The sequence below is a fragment of the Nymphalis io genome, chromosome 2 (genome assembly GCF_905147045.1).
Source record: "Nymphalis io chromosome 2, ilAglIoxx1.1, whole genome shotgun sequence".
Lineage (NCBI taxonomy): Eukaryota > Metazoa > Arthropoda > Insecta > Lepidoptera > Nymphalidae > Nymphalis > Nymphalis io.
Window position 1 is genome coordinate 5,288,702 of NC_065889.1, and position 15,188 is coordinate 5,303,889.

Consider the following 15,188-nt stretch of genomic DNA (forward strand, 5'->3'; position numbering starts at 1 on the left):
GCGGGCAGCGGGGCGGCGGCGGCGGCGGCGCGGCAGCGGGGCGGGCAACGCATACCTGTTCTCCAAACCAGCGGGCAGATCGCGCGGCACTATAGCGGTGTAGTGTTGTGTTCATGGTTGTGTTGTCGAGATATTTGTTTTTATTCGCGAACGAAATGTCTGAAAAACGGCGACATCTTTTTGATTCAAATTTATTCCTAACGCTCGATTTATTGTGGGCAAAAGAAGAAGTGGATCCCTACTATAGGGCAAGGAAAATAAATGGCGAGTTTTATCGAAATTATGAAGAACAGAGACAAAATCCCGACAAATTCTACGACTAATAATTGGTTAATTATTCTTCTATTTTTATGGTTCACATCTTTGCTGTTCCATATGGGTGTCCTCTCAAAGATTGCCGAAATAATTAGCTCTTGCACGTCCGAAGACATTTTGATACGTCACAAAAAAAATGTACAACACTATACCTACAATGCAGACGCGCAACGCGGGCGGTCACCGCTTGACTGGAGTGCACCGCTCGTTGCCCGCCCCCGCGCCGCTCCTGCACCGCTGTATTCGAGGGCCGGTCCATTTGATTATACGCGTAAGATCCTGCCGCTCCCGCGCCGCCGCCGCCGCCGCCCCGGTGCCCGCGAGATTCGAGGCAGAGGCCTGACGATGCAATCGGCGGTTTCATCAGCCGAGCGGTGGGGGCCTCAAGAAAGACCATCGTAGAGCACAGCCTAAAAATGGTCATTCACAAACGCAACAGCACTGTCGCAGAGGCTGTGCTCTCGCTGATCAAACATGGTGCAGCGTCCGCTACCCAAAAATAGAAAAATACTCATATAAAATTATAAACTTATTATCATAAGATGTAATAAATGTAATATGTAGTAAATGTATGAAATTAATATAATATAACGCCTGTAAGGAAAATACATATATTTATATATTTAAAATATATATATATATATTATTATGGTCAGTACGGGTCACCCTCCAAATGAAGACCTTCGGAGGAAAAGAAGACAAGCTGCTGCAGTGGCTTATAGTAGTGAAGTTATTGTAAGCAAATATTGTAAACATAGAATAACTACTGTAGCGCTCAGTGCGTCAAAAATTGTTCCCTTAATAAAAAACTAATTGTAATTTAAAAAAGGCACGGGCATCTTTGAGCCTGTGGATGTAAAAAAAAAAACAGGTTTTGTATAAAACCTCATGGTAGATTGTTTATTCTCAACTATACAAAACCACTGGGAAGATATTTAATTAATATATGAGATCCATGTGATAATAATTAAGACGACTTTTCTTTTAGAGTATGATGTTACTAAATTAGAGCACTATTTCCTAAAAATAAACTAAAATGAAACAACGTAAAAAGGTTGGAATAATAATATATCACATTCCTTGATCTTACTGTACAACTAAATTAGGCTACAGACAAGCACTTATATATTAAAATTACAATAATATGTATATTTAAATAAATTCATGTGTGCCTCGGCCTACGAGGCGGAGTCCCACTCGATGAGGTAGGCGGGGAGGTGTCCTGGCACGAGTCTGCGCGCGAGAACGCGGTACGTCTGGCCGGCGCGGAAGTACGACTGAACACTGGACTTGAGCGCTGACAGTTGTCGAGCGTCCACCTCGGGTGCGCCGCTACTCGCCTTGTGAGGGCTCAGCTGTAAGCTCTTCACGCTGTTGTTACTGCTAGCGCTATTGTTCGTGTTGCGACGCCCGTTCTCATAGTAATTCTTTTCTTGTCTCTGTCTTAGTCTTCTCCCATGGAATTTAACGTTGTTTATGTTGTGGGGGACAGGCGGTGTGACGTCACCGTTTTCGGTAGGCGTCTGAGCAGTCTTAGAAGCGTCATCTGGCAGTGGACATGATTTGTTGAGCTGAAACAAATGTATATTATCATCATCTTAAAAATAAAGAGTAATTGGTCTCACGTTTTAAGCTCCAACAAACAAAACTTAAAAGTTTTGTACCAGTGGTAGATTTTTATTGACTCTAAATAAGTAAGTATAATGCTTTTAAATTGAATGCAAATATCATTGAAAAAAAAAAAGCTTTAATAAATTGCCAAAAACATGACCGTCTATTATATATCCCTTTTTATTTCTTCGCCGCCATATTTAATACACATTAGACTTAATTTTTATCAATCTGACTGATGAATGTTATATATCTTTATGATTGTTGAGTCAGATGGCAGTTTTATTGGTATAGACTTTATATAACAAGTAAATTAGACTCAAGAAGTTGTACCTGTAATTGCAAATGTTTCCTTGGCCGTCTATACTTTCTTCTTTTAACCTCTCCATTAGGGCCTATTACAATATCCTTTTCACTCAATTTTCTTTTCAAAGGTCTCACCATGGGCCCCATAAGGGGATTAAGTTGACTTGGCAATGAGAATCTTGAATGATAATGATTTCTACCATTTTGTTTATTATACACATTCATGTTTAATGAAAATGGTGTTTTCGACGGATATGTATTTTGCATTAAAAATGGGTTATTTTTGCCTTGAAAATCTTTTAGCGGTGGTATAATAGCGTCTAGCGTCCCTCTACTTGACGTTTCGTCACCGGAGGACTCCATCTCATGTGTAAAACTGCTGCTATATGGAGGAAGACTATCCATATGTTGGAGTGACATTATTTTGGAATGTTCAATAATGTTCTTAGTGGATAATTTAGAGACTTCTAGGTTCATAGTGGCTATACGTGAGGTATGTTTGTTAATATTAATGTTACAAGAGTCATTTATGCTTGAGTGAATATCATCAGTATTGTCTTTGGGTATATTATCTAACTTAACAGAGCATGGTAAGAGGGAAGTGTCGAGAGATGGCACTGGAGAGTTTTCACATGTAGATTTAGCTTCATTAGATTCGGACTCATTTATTTCTGATATTTTTTCTAAAGCATCTTCTTTGGCATCGGATTTCCTAGCAGTGGACGTACAAACGGAGGGAGATGGGTGATCGTCGCGTTCCGTTGTTTTTACAGATTCATATGAACTAGCCGAGTCATTTTCTGAGTTTGAATTCGAATTTAAATTTTCGTGGAACCGTTTTCCCATCATCAGATTCAACCAGTGGCCATCTACTGGCACTATCATATGTTGATTATGACTTTTATAGGAACTTTTTTCGTTGTTACTACTCGAAGGTTGTGAACTGAAAAAAAAAAATATTATTTATTTAATAAATGGATTTTTAAATACGTTATTTTTTTATAGTTTAATTTTTAAATTACCTATCATCAATAGACAAAACAGTGTGCGGCGAAGGTGCTCTTGACAAAAACCGTAGCCGTGGAGCGTATTCGCGCACAATTTCATCAGTCAATGGCTCTCCTTTTTTAATCTGTTAAAAATAATTATTATTATTCGAAATTTTACATAATAAACTTGATTTATATGACTCAAATTATATTACAAAATACCTGCTCTAACGCCGACAGCTGCAATGGCGGCGGCGGTGGACGGCGCAGGCGCAAGCCCCATATGGTTGCGCGTTTCTTCATCTCGCGGCCACATTTAAATCTCTTTCTTGAAGAGGTCAGAGCGGTTAGTATCTTTTCGCGTCGCTCATTCACCGGCGTCCTCCACATCTGTGTTAGGTTAGGAATACTATTTTAAATGGTTCTTATTTATTTCTATTGTTAACTTACTCATGTGTAATATAATAAAAGTACTAATTTTTATTTAGTTAATATTTTGTAAACATATGGTACTAATTATTATAGGTAAATAAAATAAATGATTAAAAAAAGTTTTTATCGTAATAAATACACCTAAAGTATTATAAATATTATATTATTAGTAAATAAATAAAAAAACATAAAAATATTATATATAAATATATAACATTTTTAAACAACATACTGTTAATAGGAGGTTTGAATTTTGGTAAAGTGAGAAAAGACAAAATAGGCAAACAGAATGTAGACTTCTGTCCAGAATTTATTCACTTTATGTGAGAAACAATTATGTAATAATATTATTAACACTACATGTTAATTATATAAATAACAAATTTGTCAGACAATGTATTGCAAGCCCTACTTAATAAAATATATTTTATCTTAGCAATTATCACAGAAAATATTGATAGTGTCATTTAGTTTTAAACCACAACCACCATCACACAAAAACTATAAAGAATACTATTACCATAATGTAACATTATTAAATATTTTCATATATTTCATGAAGTTCGCGGAAATTAGTTATCATATACATATTGAACTACACTATTTTATTATAGAGTGATTCACAAATAATAATTTAGTCATTATTAGAAGTGGTATGTTGTTTCTCTTTAAATAATATAAAATATGTAACACTTTGTGTTTTATTACTCAGTATTGATTAAAAATAAGAAGATGTATGTTCTTTTAGGTATCTTAAGAAGTTATTAAGAATTTCACTTATTGTTCAAGAATTGGAGGTGATGCACAGCAAAATGTTTTTGTCATATACAGATATGCTAGTATTTTTATAAGAGTTTTCGTTAGCAAACGGGGCTCTGACACTTATATGGCATATATACTACGGAGGGGGGGGGGGGTTCCAAGTATTACGGAAGCAAAATTTTAGTAAATTTTAATTCTGGGTGTCCACTTTGATCTGAAACATCTCCTCTTTGGTTAAGAAATTCAAATTTATAGATTCATTTAGCTGGTACATTTGACTTTTGAAAACATTCATTCATTTGTTTTTTTCTTATTATTATTTTTTTGGCGTCGCTTATTACCGCACAATGGAAAATAATGAAATATCGGTATATTTACAAGTACTACCGTGGCACCAGTGTTGCAGAAACAGCTCGAAGGATTAATGATGTGTATGGCGCTGGTGTCGCAAAAGAAAGCACGGTACGTTTTTGGTTTCAACGTTTTCGTTCTGGAAAATTCGAAGTTCAGAACCAACTCCGTGGACGGCCGGAGACCAAAGTGGAAAATGAAGAATTAAAAGCTATTGTGGAAACGGATTCATCACAAAGCACTTCAGAGATAGTTGCATTTTTACTTTGCTCAACCGACACAATAATGAAGGGATTTTAAATTGAATAAAAACTTGGGATGAAAAGTGGATACTCTAACTGGAGACTCAGCCAAATCCTGCCCTAAAAGAAAATTGACTTAGAAAATGTTACTTGTGAGTGTTTAGTGGACTAGCGCCAGTGTCGTTCGCTACAGGTTTCTAAAATCTGGTTAAACGATTACGGCAGATATCTATTGTCAGCAACTGCAAACCACGAAGGAAGAACTAGCTGCTAAACAACCGAGATTGGTCAATCGCTCTAGGTTACTGCTGCTTCACGACAACGCAAGACCACACACTGCACAACAAACAACCACTAAGTTAGATGAGCTACAATTGGAATGCTGCGACATCCACCGTACTCTCGGACCTTGCGCCAACAGATTATCATTTTTTCAGGAATTTGGACAACTTCTTACAAGGAAAAAAATTCAACTCCGATGCGGCAGTCTAAACCGCAAAGAGTTTATTGATTCTCGCCCCCATGGTTTTTTTAGTAAAGGGATCAATGAACTATCTCTGAGATGGCAAAAGTGCATAGATAATAACGGTGCATATTTTCTATAATTAAATATATTTTACAAAAAAAAAGAGACTATATTCCTCCCGTACAAAACGCCAATTTCATACGTATGTACCAAAGAATTATTAATTCTTTGATAACAAATAATCAATTTATAAGCTATAAAGGAATTTAATGCACACTATGTGCAAGTGATTAAGCATTAATCAATAATTCGGGGAATCCCTCAATATGACAAGTTGGGTTCCAATATATATGTATATACAAATCAAGATCTACTAAATATTGCAAAAAATAAAATAAATTAATATTGCTGACATAATAAAAATTCAGAACCATATAAAAAATAATAAAACCAAAGACACCGCCTTGTACTATGAGGTAATTGAATGAATACTTAAATGGGACAAGTATGGATTTATCAGACTTGGCTCTGCTACTAGACTTTTGCCTCTAAAATTAAATATAAACCAATACTTTAATTAACTACAAAGGTATTATTACACAACAAATAAACATACTATATAACCATGTACATGTGTATATGTATGTTTTATCATGACGTTGACATAAGAGACAAAATGAATTTTATGTTTTGTTTGAATACTATGGATACTCACCTTTTCAGGCAATTGCAATGCGTGCCAATTGTCCATAATGTAGGGCATGATGACTGTGTCGAGGTCGAAGTAGTTGGGCGCATTGTATACCGTCAGGTTGTAGAGCGCGAGATGCGCCAATTCCAGCCAGCACAGCTCCAGCCGTCGAAGGTACTCTTGGCCACCGTTACACTTCGCACAGGCGAATATGTATAGCCTACAATAATTATTTAATGTATTTCTTTATATTTATTATTCATCATTATTTATTAGCCATCCGGTTTATCTGGACTGCATGAAAAGGATTTAGATTGCCTGACATCAACCCTCCTTGAAAATACTATATAAATGGTGAGCAGGTTTGTACAGTAACAGCCTGTTAATGTCCCACTGCTGGGCTAAGGCCTCCTCTCCCTTTTGAGGAGAAGGTTTGGAGCTTATTCCATCACGCTGCTCCAATGCGGGTTGGTAGAATACACATGTGGCAGAATTTCAATGAAATTAGACACATGCAGGTTTCCTCACGATGTTTTCCTTCACCGTTAAGCACGAGATGAATTATAAACACAAATTAAGCACATGAAAATTCAGTGGTGCTTGCCCGGGTTTGAACCCAAACCGGGTTTGGGGGTCCTGGTCTCCTCGGTAAGTCGTATATACGTGTCAAAGCGTATATACGACATGAGATGATTTCACTTTGACCAAGAGCAGGTTTACCAACACCATTTTAAGTGTTGGGGTGCTCAGTTTTGGGCTTCATTACGTTCTAACAAAACTAAATTGAAAACGGAAATCTAATAACATTATTAATTTCCCTAAAATAAAAAAGCAGTTAAAAATATACATACATATATTTTATAGCAATCATATTTACATGTACTGAAATTATGATAAATCAACATGACATACCAATAAATATATATAGTATGTTAAAAAAAGGTAAGCAAATTTTATACTTACTTATCCCCAGCATACAACGGATACTGTAAACTTGAAACACATCTTTGGTGGAACCAACGGGAACATCGACAACATAGTAACATCTGAAACAAACCATAATTGTTAACTACAATAAAATAGTACTGATACTAACTTGCAGAATAAATTGACATACTTGCGCAAGCCAATCACTTTTTTCACCACAATAACAGTGTACCTCATTTTGATTATTCCCAGCATCTGATGCAGTTGACGACGTAGTTGATGCAGTCTGGAAATAAAGGTGATTTTTGTATTGAAATTTTCATAGCTTATAATCATTCTTGTGTGGATTACACGTTATGTTTGAAACCAACATCACAGGGTGGTGTAAGCTCTTGTTGCTGCCGCCTTTGCTGTCCTCCCTTAAACCTGAATAGGTCGGACCGTTTCGATGCTCTGTTCTCTGCTGCAGCTACTCTGTACCGTTGGTCGACACATCGCTTGCAATGCCATGATGCACCTAAAATTAAATAATCAGATTTATGACCTTGATATAGCTCAGAAGTTGTTGCATCTGTTGTAGTTACTTGTAATTATTGAAAATAAATTTTCGGAAATAGTTTTAAATAGTGCACACAATAAATAAAATAGTTAATCTTACCGTTAATCCACGCTTCAACCGGCGGCGTGTGACACTTCGCGTGATAGCCTCTCCCGCACATATCGCAGGCGATGATCGCGTTGGCGGCGGGGCTGGCGGCCGGGCCTTCCCTGCGCTTGCACACCACGCACATGATCCTGCCGTCATCCGCGGGAGGCACGCTGAGCAGCTTGAGCGTGGATACCGGCGCCCAAGCGTGTGTGCCGTCGCCGAACTTGACAAGACACCGGGCCACACCCGTGCCCACTTCGCACGAATCGTTGTCATTGTTTGTGCTCAGCTCTACTATAGTCCCTGTTCAAGTTAAATATGTATCAAAATCTTAGCTCTTCATTGCTGTTAAATATGCCCACGGTGATAATAATTATTGGCTAAGTAGGAACTGAGAGCCCATAGATATCAAAGTGGGCTACTAAATAGTATCCAAAAATCATAAATGCCGCAGTGCCGCAGTTTATTGTCCATGGTGTTTGTCAAAAAAACTATCTATTTATTTTTTAACTACAAAATCATACCTAAATAGTATCTTCCATCTTTGTTGGGTACGAGCACATCGTCACCACAGTGGAAGGGGTTGGTTGTAACCTTTTCTGTGTTGGTAGTAGAGTCTGGCATGGCATCCTGTGTTTCTTCTTCTTTTTTCTCATTCTTTTTGTTAGCACATGGTGTAATTGTTTTGTCAAAGTTGCTTAGCAGTGCATCGATCAGTGACAACTGTGTTGAGACCTCTTTGAAGAAAGAAATTGCAATATTACTGATAATATATATATCTTTGAGATAAATGAAGTAACTCTAGACACTGCATGCATCTTAAGTATTATTAGCAGATGTCATTAAATATTTATGAATGTCTAACTCAATAATTATATGAAAGATAAATTTAATATAATGATTATTATATTTTTCTAAAAGCGAATGAACAAACTGGGTTTCTTTATATTTTAAATAAACTCTCAAATATAAAACACTAACTTCTCCTTAACATCAAGAACCTATTACATTGGTTTTTATTTGGGTGTATTCATAAACAATGTGGTTCCCTTTTTGCTTAGAAAAAATTTATAAACTTGCATATATAAAAAAATATATAATTCTGGGGGACTTTAACTTAAAACTACTACAAAAAGTAATCATTAACAACTTGGATGGATATAAAAAATAATTGTACAAAGATTTCAGAATTTATTTCACATACAGGACTCATGATGATTGTGTGTCAAATACACACAAACAAAGAAAAACAAAGTAAATATAGCTTCAAATTAGTTCCTTAATAATGACTAAATAAAATTTTCCATCCCATATTAAATAATTATTAAGGAGGATATTGTCTACATGATTAAATTAGAAATGCAACAATTTTTTTAAGGCACAAATAACAGCTAGAAATTTTCAAATTTAGTAATTATATACTCACTTGAAATAACATATTTCCAATATTAGTCAGCAAAAAAAGAAGAAAATTTTATATACTTATTTATACATTACTTATATAAAAGAAATAGCACCTATTCTTGCCACTATTCTACTTTAACAATGAAGTTCTATAAATTTGTATACAATACATGGATATTTTTATACTATTTAAAAATCTTTTATTCCAAAACAGTTTAGTTGTAATCATGAAATAGAGTATTAGTTTAGTTGATTATGGTTTCTAAAGTTTCTTTGTAAGTAAAAAACATTTTTAAAAATTGCCTTCATACATATTATTACTTTTTTAAGTTCCAAGGAGTTTTTATAAGATCATTATTTAGAAAAAACGTAATGACAAGTAAACTTATGGCTGGTTAATATTTTGAAGAAAAATCTATTGTAAGTATTACTTTACTGCTATTAAATATAGTAGGATCATAGAAACTTAACTTTTGTCACGAATAACAGTTGACGTGTTATGTAGGTTTTAAACAGCGAAAGGTGAATTTAATCAAACTTTTGCTGTTCATTAAAAGCACACAATTATTTATAATAATAGATAAATATCAACATTATAATTAACACTTCTTTTATATTATGATTATATACTCAAATCTTGCAAATTATATGAGCGATATGTTCTATATCGGAAAATAAATGATTAAGCTTGACAATAAACCGGCACTTACCAGCGTTAATGTCCATTTTAAATTTGCTCTTATGTATAAGAAGCGGAATACTAAAACTTTACTTAAAATTCGTAATTCATACTAAAAGAACAAACACTATAAGCATTGGCGCTATTGCGGCCATTATAGTAGTCAAACCTATTGCTGTTTTCCCGCGGTAACAAAATTGAAACAGTTATATATCAAACGACCTTAAGAGTAAATTACTTATTTATGTTTTTATTTGTCCATTTCATTGATTAAACGATATTAAAATACGTAAACTATACTTAGTTATAGTAAAAGTCTGTACAAAATAGCCCTATAAATCCTAAAAGTCGAATATGAATATTTTACAGATATATTTAAAGCACAGAGTATTAAATAATTAGGTTTAGAAATGAAGAATTGCAAAGATTTACTCGAATGATTACTCGCACATTATAAATATTCGGGTTTAGTCGACTGTTGACTTATAAAGTAATATAAATGCCTTCTAAAAGTATTTTATCTTGCTAACTATCTAACATTGTCTTGTATGCGATATAAAGGAAAATAAAATAAAATAGTGTGCAGAATAAAAAAAATCTACCATTAAAATCTTCTTCGTTTGAGTTCAGCTTACCTCCTTTATAAGGGAAATACAATCAAATAAAATTGGAAAATATTTAAAGATTAACCCAACCGTTTCTAGTGAATTAGTCTGTCCATTGATGAGTGAAAAACATTAAAGTCATTTCTAAGATTGACGTGTATTGACGCGACAAGGCACAATTTATAATAAGTATTTGATTGTCGGAACGATCTACTATATCACTAGGCATAAACTAAGCATCTAACAAAGTATTTGTTAGATGTAGCGACACGCTACATACAGTACAAATGTTACTTATTATACGCAGTACGATCTAACAGGAATAAAAGCCTTTCTTAAAAATCGAAATTTGAAATTATACCTATATTCTATTTGTCGTCACAATCTGTTTTAGTACGATTACCTCGATACTTTATATTAATGCGGTCCAATTCCTGATGTTTTTTAATTAATAGGATTTAATTATTTTTTAGCAAAGCTAAATTATTATTATTTTTCCAAATGATTATTGTCAAAATCGATTATTTGTGAATTATTATTTTGATACAATATTCAATCAATTTCTAAATACTTCAAATTTAAAACCCTAAACGTTACTGTACCCATATTGTCGTACATGAAAAATAGTTTTATTTATTATTTTTGTTATTCAGAGACTCTGTGTTACCTATACTTTTACATGCATTAAAACTTGACATATGACATTGACATAAAAGTTTGGTTTGCTGTTTGTATTTTTATATTTTGTAAATTAACTTTCGGTTGATTTTTTATTCATACAAATACAAAAAAACGTAGTATTTTTTATAACCAAGTAAATTTAAGTTGCCTATTTTGAAGCAATTGTATAGTACTTTATTAAAATGGGCAATTCAGCTTTAAAACAACATTATGAAACGGCGTCGAAAACGGGCGTTTTACAAATATCAAATCATAAGTTAAAGGAAATACCAGAAGAAGTTTTCACTTTAGCGGAACAACTTAGAAATTTGGACCTGTCGAAGAACAAAATACCATATATACCTGAAGATATAAGTATGTTTAAGTTTTTAAAACAACTAAATGTGAGCACAAATATGATTCATATTTTACCAGAATCATTAGCCAATCTGAAAAAGTTGGAAATGCTCAATGTTTCTTACAATTCACTTACATCATTACCAAGCACCTTTTCTGGTTTAACTAATTTAAAGCAAATCTATTTAAGTAATAACAAATTCAAAGTTTTTCCAAAGGAATTGCTTGGACTACATAATATTGAGGTTGTTGATCTTTCAAATAACAAGATGACAGAGATTCCAACGGGTATGTCAAATTTCTATGCAGTTGAATTCAATGCAAGTCAAAATGAGATTTCTGTTTTAAGTGAGGATTTGTATCAAGCACCACGATTGAAAATTTTGAGATTAGAAGAGAATTGTTTAAGTCTAGATATGATTATACCAAGTTTGCTAAGAGATTCAAAGATACATACTATTAACATTGATGGTAATCTCTTTGAATCAAAACTAATAGCATCACTTGAAGGCTATAATGAATACACAGAAAGATATACAGCTATGAAGAAGAAAATGTTTTGATAATATAACAAAAAACTTTATTAAAATTTGAGACGAGAAGTGCTGCATTGATTGTTTCAGTGTATATTAAAAGCTTATAGAATAACAATACAAGCTTTAAGTAAAATCACAATAAACGCACATATTGAATAATAAAAACATATTGATATGCAATATAAAATGAATCACTGGTTTTCTGATTGTATAGTTCTAATGATCAGGCTGTCAGGCCTGCTGTACCTAATTTTAAACAGGTATAAAAAGAGAACAATACATGCTATTCATTTTGCAATGCTCGAAAATGGTTTGAACATTACTATTGATTCTTAAGTATTTATTAAAAATAATGAAAATAGAACAGTAATTGCTAGTACTCAATCTTTTAATAATTTAAATATTAAATTTAATTTCAAAAACTTTACCTAATGATTGAATATTTAAAACAATAAGCAAATTATGTGATATAGTATATTTTTTTTTGCATAAATATTATTTAGCTTAAAATATATTATATTAAAAAAATAAAAATAGCTACTGTGTAAATCATAACCACATGGGATGGTGACAAGAATGCTAGCAGTGTTTCCCCTTTGGCTTGTAATTCTAGCTTCTGGGCGAAAAATAACCAAAATCCTCCAGTCATAATGATTAGTTACTTTGAACTTTTAATTAAATATTCATATATTGATAGTAAAAAATATTTTATTATAATTTTTGTGTCTATGCTGTTAACCGTTGAAGAATTTATTAGAATCGAGCCAATCCTGATGATTGATGAGTACATCAAGTCATGCTTACAATAAAATGCAGTGTTATCAGAACTGAACCAACATGTAAAATTTTAACGTTGTAGGATGAGTAAGTAGTTCTACTTCAGCTGACAAGATTGGACTTTGCAAAATGGCAAACATTGCAAGAATTAAATAAAAGCTTATAAAAATTACACAACTTGGCAACACTGTTTCCTTATTAAATAAATTAAACTTGTAAATTTATTAGTTAAAATTAAAGCTTAGATCTCTATTCTGTGCATAATTATGAAATGTATATAAATTCATATTTTTCCATTTATTAAGACTAAAATATGTATAAAGAGAGTAAATTTATTTATTTAATAAATAATATATAATGTTTATAATTGTTTTACTTATACAGTTAATCTAAATATCTTACTTCTTTTTCATCTATGATGGTTTTCTGTTAAATAATTTCTCTATTTTATGCTTGTATTCACTTAGCGAAATATTTATCTTCGTTACTGGTGATATTTTAAGTCCTTATCAAATTGATTTCGAAACTACTTTCCAAGTAAAAATAAATTCAAGTATTTCCTCTTAAACATTATACCCTGGGTATATCTTTCCCGAATTAAACTTATATATGTATGAAAACTAATTTTACATATACTTAATGTGATCAGAGAGTAAAATCTCCCTTCTCACACTTGTCATTTTGTTAGATTTTTTTTAAGATGAATTTTTCGATTTGGGGAATATTCACTTGAAATTTCCGGAAGTAAAAAAAAAGAAGAAGTCATTTTGATGTTTTGTAAAGATATGGTTCTTTTAAGTCATTAATACGACTTACACTGGTTAAATCTTAAAACATAGCCTCTAGCTTTGACTCTGACTTAAGCTCAGGAGTTCGGACATTTTATGCCAACCTAACTTTTTTTTTTCTCGCAGTGGAAACCTTCAGAAAGGTAGCCAGCTCTCTTGGGGGGGGGGGGGAAACTGGGTTATGTGGGATTCTTACCCACTAAAACCAGTGCGATGGCCGTCCTCGGCACGGATCGGAGAGGCTGCGGGATCGTGATAACGCATCCGCGGCCTCTTCCTTGCTTTGCTCTGTTCATGGCTCAGCGGAGCTCTCCTCGGGGAGCAAAGGTAATCCCACCCCCCCCGGCACTCCTCGCTAGCGCTCCTTCTGTGAGACCGTCATGGTCTACGGCCATGGCCATATAGGCCATATAGGCTACGGCCCTCCACGCAAATTCCCTGCGGAGCATCGCCGACACGATGGCTCGCAGGGACAGGTCTTGTCAGACTCCGCGGACCAGGATCTCCCTCTCCGCATTCCACGCGGGGCACGCCTCCAGCGAATGCTGAGCGGTGTCCCGGTCCGCACCGCAGGAGTGGCACATCGCCGACGATTCGCGTCTGATCTTTCACAGGTATTCTCCGAAACAACCCTGACCGGTCATTACCTGCGTAAGTCGGAGGGTGACTCGTCGCTTTCGTCATCATACCAACCTAACTAGATCAATGAAACAGTAAACTAATTGGTAACGATAAGTAAAGATTAATTGTCAAATAGTTACATCAGTAACAGCCTGTTTATGTCCCACTGCTGGACTAAGGCCTCCTCTCCCTTTTTGGGAAGAAGGTTTGGAGCTTATTCCACCACGCTGCTCCAATGCGGGTTGGTGGAATACACATGTGGCAGAATTTCGATGAAATTAGACACATGCAGGTTTCCTCACGATGTTTTCCTTCACCGAAAAGCACGAGATGAATTATAAACAGAAATTAAGCACATGAAAATTCAGAGGTGCTTGCCCGGGTTTGAAACCACGTTCATCGGGTAAGATTCACGCGTTCTTGCCACTGGGCCATCTCGACTTTCAAATGCTTATCAAAAATAGTAATAAATTATTTTTAATTGTTTTAATATAGCTTTTTATAATTGGCTTTGTCTAGCGATTTTACTCGCGATAAATTGTGATAATATGTTTCTTTTCTGAAACAAATAACTACTGGCTGGCTTTTTTTAAGGGTCGAATGAGAATAAACAAGCTTAGAGAATGCTCTAAAGGGATTATTAAGTATTGTTTAGTATAACATAGGTTTAAAATATTTACAGACTTTTAAATCTTGAATATGATAAAACGGTCATTTTTTTTGATACACCCTATTACTTGCAACCTATTATTGTGCAAAGTGCATTATTACCTATATATCATAATTTGCCCAATACGTTTGCGTTTAAAGTCACTGTTAAGGTCGTAGCCTTAAGCGTAGTTAAGATGCCTATAGTCTTATTTAATTATAGGACTAACAAGCAAAACTAATTTTAAAAAAAAGTCCTAAACAAAATATGATTAGCCATTATTATTTCTACTAAAAGTCGGGTAGGTAGTAACGTCGGCTGTTCTATAAAAATCTTAGTTTTGATCTCTATCTTTAGTTATTACTAATATA

At 34.1% G+C, this 15,188-nt stretch overlaps 2 protein-coding genes across 4 annotated transcripts; one reads left to right on the forward strand and one right to left on the reverse strand.

Annotated features, from left to right (window-relative positions):
- Positions 1-1,366: 1,366 nt before the first annotated feature.
- LOC126779076 (uncharacterized) lies at positions 1,367-10,159 on the reverse strand. Of its 3 annotated transcripts, none has more exons than XM_050502921.1 (11): positions 9,856-10,159; positions 8,266-8,478; positions 7,751-8,044; positions 7,464-7,609; positions 7,325-7,378; positions 7,129-7,211; positions 6,190-6,385; positions 3,444-3,611; positions 3,255-3,364; positions 2,260-3,175; positions 1,367-1,886 (listed from the first exon to the last, which is right to left on the reverse strand). In XM_050502921.1, exons 1-11 carry the CDS (start codon positions 9,869-9,871, stop codon positions 1,494-1,496), a joined length of 2,589 nt encoding a protein of 862 aa, XP_050358878.1. In that variant the 5' UTR covers positions 9,872-10,159; the 3' UTR covers positions 1,367-1,493. The 3 variants fall into 3 exon arrangements, with proteins under 3 accessions (XP_050358878.1, XP_050358859.1, XP_050358868.1); XM_050502902.1 differs by having other exon boundaries at positions 7,283-7,378; XM_050502911.1 differs by lacking the exon at positions 9,856-10,159 and adding an exon at positions 9,168-9,340 and having other exon boundaries at positions 7,283-7,378; positions 8,266-8,476.
- A 987-nt stretch (positions 10,160-11,146) lies between these two features.
- On the forward strand, positions 11,147-13,081 carry LOC126779273 (leucine-rich repeat-containing protein 57-like). Its single transcript, XM_050503232.1, has one exon. It carries the CDS (start codon positions 11,293-11,295, stop codon positions 12,007-12,009), a length of 717 nt encoding a protein of 238 aa, XP_050359189.1. The 5' UTR covers positions 11,147-11,292; the 3' UTR covers positions 12,010-13,081.
- The last annotated feature ends 2,107 nt before the right edge of the window (positions 13,082-15,188 follow it).